The sequence below is a fragment of the Chrysochloris asiatica genome, unplaced genomic scaffold, assembly GCF_000296735.1.
Source record: "Chrysochloris asiatica unplaced genomic scaffold, ChrAsi1.0 scaffold00177, whole genome shotgun sequence".
Taxonomy (NCBI): Eukaryota; Metazoa; Chordata; class Mammalia; order Afrosoricida; family Chrysochloridae; genus Chrysochloris; species Chrysochloris asiatica.
The window spans coordinates 1,717,796-1,728,013 of record NW_006408695.1 but is presented as its reverse complement, the minus strand read 5'-3'; the positions used below and the strand labels follow the sequence as shown (position 1 = coordinate 1,728,013).

Genomic DNA, 10,218 nt, shown 5'->3' with positions numbered 1-10,218 from the left:
GTCGCTATGAGTCAGAACTGACTCCACGGCACATAACAACAACAACAAAGATAGAAGGGGGAGCATAAAACAGCAACAGCAGAAAAAACAAACAAAAAAGCTAGACTGGATACTATAGTCTGTAATCGCTGAAAAGGGATAGGAGGGAGAGAAGAAGAAAAAAATCTGTAGCCTAAAATGAGTATGACTTTAATGTTCACTTTCAGCTTCTTGCCCTCAAAGCTGCCTGAGAGATTTCAAGATGTCACTGATGGTTGTTATGCTATACCTCAGGCTTTAATTTAATTTTCAGCCTGTTTTGTTTTTAAACTCTTTTTCCCTCTCTACACCCCTTTTACGTATTGAAAAAAAAAAAAAAAACAGTTCAGGGCCACCTCTTGGACTGACAGTATCAGTGCACATGCGTGGCAGAAGAACCCACCAGTAGTGAGGGTAGGGGTTTCCACTCACTCAGGCACCCCCTCTAGTCACCAGAATGGAGATGCACAAACAATGGGGGGGCCAATGAAGAGATACCAAAAAAAAGATAATCAGAACAAAGCAAAACCTACAAAGTGTATTGTTTACCTTTGCTCCGAGGTTCCTGCTGCGTTTTTCCAAGATGTGTCTGCTTCCCCACTTGGTCTTGCCCAAGCTGTCGGCTCTGGGCCATCGAGCCCAGCAGATTCAAAAGTACACGATTTCTTACTTTCGGTACAAGTTCCACTAGCTATAAGCCTTCAAACTTTTTAAATATTCCTACCTATGTGGTTCCAATTGGAGCTGTACCCTGAACCTGCTTTATCTGATATTCTGTGGTATCGCTGATGGCGAACCTCACTGCCCCTCCACCCTAGCCGCCATCAAGCCCCGCCTCCTCTTTTTATTTGTAAGGTAAAATATGTATATAGTGACAGATCACATACCTCTTGATAATTTGGGGGAAATACATATATTTATGCTACCTGGCACTGTGGGATAAAGCATTGGACTGCAAGGTTTGTTAGAATCACAGGGTTGGTGGTTCAAGCTTACTAGTTGCTCCTCAGAAGCCCTATACAGTGTCACTATGAGTCAGAATGGATTTGGTGGTACTTAAAAAACAAAGTCTTAACTGGAAGTTCAGAAACTATAGGATAAGCACTGGACTGCAAACTGCAGGGTTGGTGGTTTGAGCCTACGAGCCACTCCACCAAAGAAAGATGAGGCTTTCTGCTTCTGTAAATATTTATAGCATTGAAAACCCATACAGGACCACTATGTGTCAGAGCAGAATCAAGAGTACTTAACAACAACAACTCTGTAACTCTCATACATTGCTTGTGGGACTGTAAAATGATACAGCGATTATGGAAAAAATGGTATGGCACTTCCTTAAAAAGTTAAAAGTAAAAATACCATATGATCCAGCAAACCCATTACTAGTTACATATTTCAGAAAAATATGTATAAATATGAATAAATATATGCACACCCATGTACATTGCAGCATTATTCACAGTAGCAAAAAGACTGAAACAACCTAAGTTAAACCAATGGAAGAATGGATAAACATGATGGTCGATACTTACAATGTAATACTACACAACATTAAAGAGTAACAATGCATCCGCTAAACATCTCATAACATGAATGAACCTAGAGGAAATTATACTGAGAGAAATAAGTTAATCAGAAAGACAAATATTATATGAGACCACGATTGCAAAATGTCAAGAAAGGTTTACACACAGAATGAAGCACTGTCTGATAGTTCCAGAGAACAGAGAGATAGAGAAAGTCGCTAACTGGAGAGTGTAGACCTGGATTTAACTTGGGTAAAAAGAAAGACCATATACAAGAAGGAGGTCAGCACAATGTGACCAAGCCAAAGGAAGATACTGGGAAGTACACAGAGTAAAAGGAACAAATTTAAATACTATTACATACCCAATCTTGCAATAACATTAATAGAGACTAATTTCTGGTGAATGTATAGGTAGATGTATAAGCTGAAATGGTGTGAAATGAAATATGGAATTGCACCCATGAGTCTATATAGGTTTGGCAGCAGAGATTTCTACATATGTATGTATATTTGTATTTGCTGCAGCTAGATTAATGTATATAATAGAGCCTACAGGGGAAAATAGCCTTCTGTATGGATTGCATCTCAATGTAAAGAAAACAAAAATCCTCACCACTACACTGGACCAATAAACAACATTCTTATCGATGGAGAAAAGATCAAAGTTGTCAATGACTTTATTCTTGGATCAACTATCAACACTCATGGAAGCAGCAGTCAAGAAATCAAATGACATATTGCAATGAGCAAATCTGGTGCACAAGACCTTTTTAAAGTGTTGAAGAGTAAAGATGTCAGCTTGAGGACTAAGGTGTGTATGACCCAAGCCATGGTATTTTCAGTAACCTCATATGCGTGTGAAGTTGGACAGTAAATAAGGAATATTGTAGAAGAATTGATGCTTTTGAGTTATGGAGTTGGAGGAGAATATTGAAAGTGCCATGGTCTGCCAAAAGAACAAACAGATCTTTTGTTGGAAGAAGTGCATTCAGAGTGCTCCTTGGAGGCCAGGATGGCCAAACTTCGTCTCTCATACGTTGGACATATTGTCAGGAGAGACTAGTCGTTGGAGAAGGATATCATGTTTGGTAAGGTGGAGGGTCAGAGAAAAAGAGGAAGACCCCCAGCAAGATGGATTGGCAATATGGCAGCATAAATAGGCACAAAAGCATGGCAACAATTGTGAGGTTGGCCAAGGTTTCATTCTGTTGTGCATAGGGTCGCTATGAGTTGGTACTGACTCAATGGCACCTAACAACAACAACAGGGCACAAAGTAGTGAAAATTTATTAGCCATAACCAAAAACCTTGAGGGACTTGGGAACTTGGAACCATAGTCCTAAATTTAAGGATGGAAATATAAGTCAATTGGCATAACATGTTCCACACAGACAATGTTATACATCCTGTTTTGGTGAATAGTGTAGGATCTTAAAAGCTTGCAAATGGCCATCTAAAGTACAACTATTGGTCTCTTCCATAGAAGAGTTAGTTAAACCAAAGACTCAAGTAAACAATTAGTCCAAAGGACTAATGGACAACATGAACTACAAACTCCACTAGTATGGGACCAGAACCTGGTGGTGCTCAACTACAGCTAACAACTACTCTGAGCAGGGGCACGATAGAAGGTTCTAGATAAAGCGGGAGAAAAATGTAGAACAAAATTCAAAATTATAAAGCAGAGCAGAATAAAATTTAGAGACTGATTGAAACCCCGACAATATGGGCCTTATAGTTAAGTGCTGTTGGGTTCATTACAACTAAGAAGAACCCTATATAAAGTTTCTGAGGAGCTGCTGGTGGGTTTGAACCACCAACCTTGTGGTTAGCAGTCCAGCACTGATCCTATATATATAGCACCATACCGGGACTCCTCTATGGACCTTGGTGGTGTGCCATGGAGTCAGTTCCGAATGACTCATAACGACCCTCTAGAGGGTTTCCGAGGCTGTAAATCTTTATGGGAGCAGAAAACCTAATGTTTCTCACGTGGAATGACTGGTAGTTTTGAACTGCTGGCCTTGGTTAGCAGTCTGATTCGTAACCACTATGTTGTTGTTGTTGTGAAGTGCTGTTGAGTTGGTTCTGACTCATAGCGACCCTGTATAGGGTTTTCGAGGAACAGCTAGTGAGCTAGAACCGCTGACCTTGCAGCTCAAAAGGCCTTGCAGTCTGGCGCATTAACCCACGGCGCCGCACCAGGACTCCAGAGTTCCCTTGTTGTTGTTACGTGCCATGGAGTTGGTTCCGACTCATAGCGACCCTGTACAGGGTATCCGAGGCTATAAATCTTTACAGGAGGAGAAAGCCTCATCTTTCTCCCGCGGAACAGCTGGTGGTTTCAAACTGCTGACATTCTGGTTCACAGCCCAATTCGTAACCACTACGCTACCAGAGCTCCCTTAGACACCATCAAACTTGCAACTGAACCCACCTTCCAGAGAATCACCTATCAGGCAAATAATACAAAGGCTTATAGAATGAGAAAACAGCTCCTAGGAACTGAAGAACAAACTCTGAGACTTAAAAGGGGAGCATTTGCTAACAAAGTTCAGAAAGCAGAAGGGGCAGGAAAGAAGAACAAATGGAAACAAAGGCACAGGGCAGAAGTGAGAAGAGTCCTTATTACATCGAGAGTATTGCAAAGAATCTTAAAATATGTATAAATTGTTCAGTGGGAAACTAATTTACTGTGTAAACTTTCACCCAAACCACAATAATAGGTTATTTAAAAACAGGAAAACATCTCCTTCTATTGACATTAGAATAATCCATTTCAGGTAAGTGTAGCTCATGATGTTTTTGGTTTCTTATGTTTTTTCCTGTTACAAAATGTCCACCCAGAAAGAGCCAAAATAACTGAGCAAATAATGAAGATGACAGTGGGAATTACCCCAGTGTACTGTTAACATAACAGGTACTCAGAAATTCCAACAACATAGCGATTTTCATGCCAGCTACCTAAATTGATCTTAGCAAATTCTCAACAACCGTGCTGACATAGCTTCTGGCATTTTATGATGGCGTTTTCCTATTTTAAAGCACTGTTATTTCATGGACAAAGTACAAGAGTGCCTGATAATAATATTGCACTGCTAAATTCAGGCTATATCTGCAGCAGGATTCATATCCTGATCTTAGGATAATAAATTTAAAACTCTACCATTTTCCCTTTAATTATAAAACTTCAGGCTCAGCTCCAGGCTGAAAGATACCTGTTTTAAAACAGGCTTGTTCTCGCTGATTGGCATGCTATGAGTTGGAATCAACTACACGAATCAAGAACAACATAGGATCAGTAATTGAGCTTCATGGTAGTGTTGCACAAAGATCCCAAGACTTTGGATTCAAGTGTCAATAACAGACCTTTCTTTTCATTCCTGTCTCATCAAACCACACATTCCAGTTGCTAAATATTTAAAGAAACCTTCCCACACGCCCTACATGAAGTAACTTCCTGTCCCAACCCCACTCTTCTGTCACCTCTGTCACATTATGCAGGTTTATTTTTTTTACAACACTGATCATTATCTAAAACAATCTGACTGACTTATTTGTTCACTCAATCACTTCTTTGAAATAGAGTGTTAGCCCCAGGAGGGTGGTTGTTGTTGTTATGTGCCATCGAGTCGGTTCCGACCCATAGCGATCCTGTATAGGATTTCTGAGGAGCAGCTGGTGAGCTTAAACTGCCAACCTCACAGTTCAAACGGCTTTGCAGTCTGGTGCATTAACCCACAGTGCCACAGTGGGTAGATGCCATTAATATTTTATCCACCATAATATTCCCAAGAATGTCAACAAATAGTAAATACCCAGAAAGAATTGATCAAGTCTGCAAATAAGTTAACAAACACCCCTGCTTGTGACCCGATAAATAGTTTTTCCCGTGCTCAGCTTCTTAAGCTTCACTATCGCAAGCTAATGAAGCAGTCAAATGAAATTGCTGAGCAATATGACAGAAATATGAAATGTTAAGTCGCAAATGTCCAAAGACAAATTTAGGTATTTTAGAGTTAGAATGGATGAAGACATAGCCTCCACTATAAATGTATAATTTAGTGGGAGGAAGAAAATTAGTGGAGAATCAGTTATAAGCAAATAAAAATACAATAAGCATACTGTAATTGAAATACAGAAAAAGGGAGATGCGGGAATTTCCATTAGGTTAAGGTGAAAGAAGTGTTTTCTTCTAGGTAAATTTATACCAAATGATAACTTTTGAACCTGGATTTGAAAATTAAATCCCCAAAGAAAAATGAACTATTCCAGCCAGAATAAAGGCATGAAGTTATATCTTTGTGCAGTTTTTGAGGAAAGGTTAAGGAACTGAAGATGGGAAATTGATTGATGGTTTGGTTGTAACAAGCCTTTGTTATAGGACTAGTGAGTTAATATTTTTTTGTAATTAGGGATCACCTCATTCTATTTCTAATAAAAAAAAAAAAAGAAAACACTAAGGTACCTATGATATATAAAAAAAATAGGTAATGTAGAAATCTGTGTAAATACATGCATTACAAGTCAGCCTTTTGACTGTGGAGTCTAGGATTGTGTATCAGGAGATGATTTACAAGCTAGACAAACAGCATTTTGGGAACATTCTCTGCTTTTGTCCAAAGACAAGATTTTTTGAGGCCTATTTCTAAATATTAAAGGAGAGGAATCCTAAAGGTCATTGATTAGAAAATAAAACTGAGACTCATTGAAGCACATTAAGTTCTTTGCTCAATTTAACTGTTCCAACAATGAAAAGCCATTGCCTTGTCAAGATATGGTTAGGGGCTAGAAGACGCTTTGCAAAAATATTTTGAGGCAATTGAGTTATTAGATTGTGTGTTGGATTTGATGGCCTTTTAAATACTTCCCAAATGCTCAGATGCTGTTTTAATTCATTTTTCATCAAAGTCTACTCACATTCATCTAGTAGTCAAAAACCCCTATGCCAGGTGATGGAAATAAAATAAATAAGACACTTTTTAGTAATGAAAAAAAAGTAAGCAGTATTTAAACCTTACCATCTTCTTTCCTTATTTACACGTATAAGTCATCTACAAAGGTTCTCAGATGCTTGACTTATCCAGCTAGTCATGGGATGATGGGGCTCAGTGGTCATCTGGTAGAAATCAATTCTGTTTCTGTGGTGTTCTCTCCAGTGGTAACTCCCAGGTACACAGTGGAACTGGCTTGCGGTTTTGGAGTCACAGTCTTGCTGGTGGTGATTCTCATTGTTGTTTACCATGTTTACTGGCTGGAGATGGTCCTGTTTTACCGGGCTCATTTTGGAACAGATGAAACCATTTTAGGTGAGTATTATAAGTTTGACGTAGACTTCTTACACTATTGTCTTTAGAAAACATGTTTTCTTGATAAAACCTGGATTAACTGGAAAATGTAATCAAGACTGTTGAGTGATGATGCATGGAGGAGATTGTAATCATTGAAATGAAACGATGAGTATAAAACCAACATTCTCCCATGTAAACTATCACTCAATTCACAATAAAAACTTTAAAAAAGAAAGCATATTAGGAAAAAAAAAAATGTAATTAGACTATCTTTTGTTTCAGTCCTTACTAATGGAGATCTCTCCAAGGTGTATTATTCTATTTTCTTGGCTCAATATGTGGTTTTTAATCTATTGTTATTAAGTGCTGTTGAGTTGGTTCCGACCTACAGGGACCCTATTACAGGGTTTCTGAGAAGCTGCTGGTAGTTTGAACTCTAAACCTTGTGGTTCAAACTGACCTTGTGGTCCCTCACATTATCCTGCAGTGCCACACCGCTGTTCAAATAGAAGATAATGCAAGCCACAAATGTCATTTTAAGTTTTCTTGTAGCTACATAAGAAAGAGTATAAAGCAGTTGATCAAAATTATTCTAGTAAAATATGCAAAGTTGTTTGAACTGCAAGGTCTGTGGTTCAAGCTCAACAGCTGCTCCTTGGAAATCCTATAAAGGGTCACTATGGGTTGGAATTGACTCGACGGCACTTAACAATAACAACAACAATATATTAAACTATTATTACTTCAACAAATGAGGATCATGTAGTTTTGTAGGATAAGTACAGGACGATAAACTACAAGATTGGTGGTTTGAGTCCACCAGCTGAAAGAAAGAGGAGGCTTTCTGCTCCTGCAAACATTTATAGCCTTGGAAACCCTATACAGGGTTGTTATAAGTTGGAATCAACTAAAAGGCACTTAGCAACAATAACAACTTCAGAAAATACTTAGTATTGAAAAGTTAATGATCTATTTTAGTGGATTTTTTCATTTTAAATATCTTCAAAATCCACTATGTAATTTACATTTATAGCATTTCTCATTTTGGACCAGTTACCTTCCAAGAACTCAATTGCCAAGTGTGTCTTCTGTATTAGATATCAAAAGTCAAGATTCTTAGTTCTCAAAAGAAGGTTCTGTTGACCAGCAATGTCAGCATCACCTGAGAGCTTATTAGAAGGAAACACTCAGGCCTAATCTCTACTAGATCAGAATCTACATTCCAACAATATTACCAAGTGGTTCATGCACAGAAAGTTTACAAAGCACTGCTTAGTTCAAATTTGCCTGGTAATATGAATGGGCCAGGCAAATATATAGATTGTTAAGCACATCCCATAGAGATTTCAATTCAGCAGGTTTGTGAGAGAGGTACAGGTCTTGGGTTTTTAATAACAGGTGATTTTTATAATCAGGCAGTTTAGTGACAGATCAAGCTAATGAATCTATATTTTTAATTGTTCTTTTTAGGCATAATTTAGTTTCAAAAATTTGCTTAACTTGTGATATATTGGTGAGTTATATTCTAAAACAGGTTCTAGAAGATTTTTCCATGTAGAAGATTTTTACATTGCTCGCACCTAAGATTGACCAATGGTTTGCATCCTGGTGCTGTTAATTCCCAGTTGAATGCACTAAGCCTCACCCTTTCTCCACTATGAAAAGTGAACTCAATGAAATGAGTGTAGAAAGACACATGAGGTAAAATTTGCAATTACACCTTAAAGTAGTCATTTTGCCTGAAGACATGTTGTAAGCAGAAAATTACCCTGGAATCTGTCAGATCATCCATACATGTGAAAAATAAAACTGTCTAATGTACTGAAGTTACATTTTAAAAAATGCAGTTCTAATGGGAAGCTTCCTTAATTTATACTGGATATGTGTTTCTTTTGCTAGATGGGAAAGAGTATGATATTTATGTATCATATGCAAGGAATGCTGAAGAAGAAGAATTTGTGTTACTGACCCTCCGTGGAGTTTTGGAGAATGAATTTGGATATAAGCTGTGCATCTTCGACCGAGACAGTCTCCCTGGGGGAAGTAGGTATTTCAGATGAGTATAATTCAGTGACTCTCAAAGGTAAAAGCCTCCTGAGCTTTGGGTCATATATGAGAGTCAGCATGTAGCTGTAAGTTGGAATCATTGAACACGTGGGGTTCCATTGTTTTATGCAGTAGAGATGTGTCTAGTAATAAACTACATTAAAATGTAGACTAGTCCAGCTCAGTTATGATATTAAAATATTTTCTCTTATAAGTTTTAAGAACTCAGTGTCAGAAAAGTGTGGCTGACAGTGTATTCCCCACCTTAAGGCTATCGTGTTAATCATGACTCGTAGAAACCCTATAGGACGAAGCAGAACTGCCCAGTAGGGTTTCCATGGTTGTAAATATTTATGGAAGCTGACTATCACACTTTTTCTCCTGTGGTGTGACTGGTGGGTTTGAGCCACTGACCTTTTGGCTAGCTGTCAAGTTCTTTGCCAGGTCACCTTCACAGTGGATTAGAGTTCCAAATATGCCATGCCTTCAAATGCCCTCTGTGCTCATATTTAGAGTTTTGGAAGCGTTAGGCTGGTCCACACTGAGTTGCCTTGAATTTTTGCCAGGATACAGGGCTAGTATTAAGAATATTCATTATTATAAAATTTACTAGAACTGAGTTACAGAAGAGAGTTCATAGACTCTTTCCTTACATTGTTGTTGTCGTCATTGTTAAGTGCCGTCGAGTCACTTCCAATTCATATCCAGCCTGTATAGCGTTTCCTACGAGTAGTTGGTGAGTTTTACCCACTGTCCTTGCATTTCAAACCAACCTTGCAGTCCAGTGCTTATCCTACAGTCCAGTGTTTATCCTTCATATTTCCCTTTGGCATTTGCACATTTTCTTTTCTCCCCTTTATTTTTTTAGCAAATGGAAGCTCCTCTATTTTCCCCTTTACTTTGGTCAGTTTCTCCCTTTGTATCACCTTATACACTGGAAATTTTTAGGATGGCCAGTGTATTCTGAATTGCTTAATTTTTGGAATGAAATCTCTGATTTTCAGATCCACCCAGTAATACACAAAGTAATGGTCCATTTGAATCCATTTTAATAAATACTTCATTAACATTATTTTGTTGTTGTTGTTGTTAAGTGCCATCATGTCGGTTCCAACTCATAACAACCCTGTATAGGGTTTTCAGGGAGTTGCTGGTAGATTTAAACTGCCAACTCTGTGGTTCAAACTGACCTTGTGGTGGAGAAGCCTACTGTTATAATTTGTACTGTTGAAATGCATGTAATATCCATAATCTTGTATAAACCAACTTTCCTCCTCTAAAATTTTATTGACCTTAGTTTAAAAAATGTTTCACTAAAAAAAAAAAAAAAAAAAT

General features: G+C 38.1%; 1 protein-coding gene across 2 annotated transcripts in view; it reads left to right on the top strand.

The window, feature by feature from the left end:
- The window catches only part of IL1RAP (interleukin 1 receptor accessory protein), a 77,900-nt gene that overhangs the window by 41,057 nt on the left and 26,625 nt on the right, over positions 1 to 10,218 (top strand). For both annotated transcript variants that reach the window (XM_006871870.1, XM_006871871.1), the window contains exons 7-8: positions 6,706 to 6,855; positions 8,737 to 8,880. In XM_006871870.1, coding sequence (XP_006871932.1) covers positions 6,706 to 6,855; positions 8,737 to 8,880 — 294 coding nt within the window. The remainder of the gene's footprint in view (positions 1 to 6,705; positions 6,856 to 8,736; positions 8,881 to 10,218) is intronic.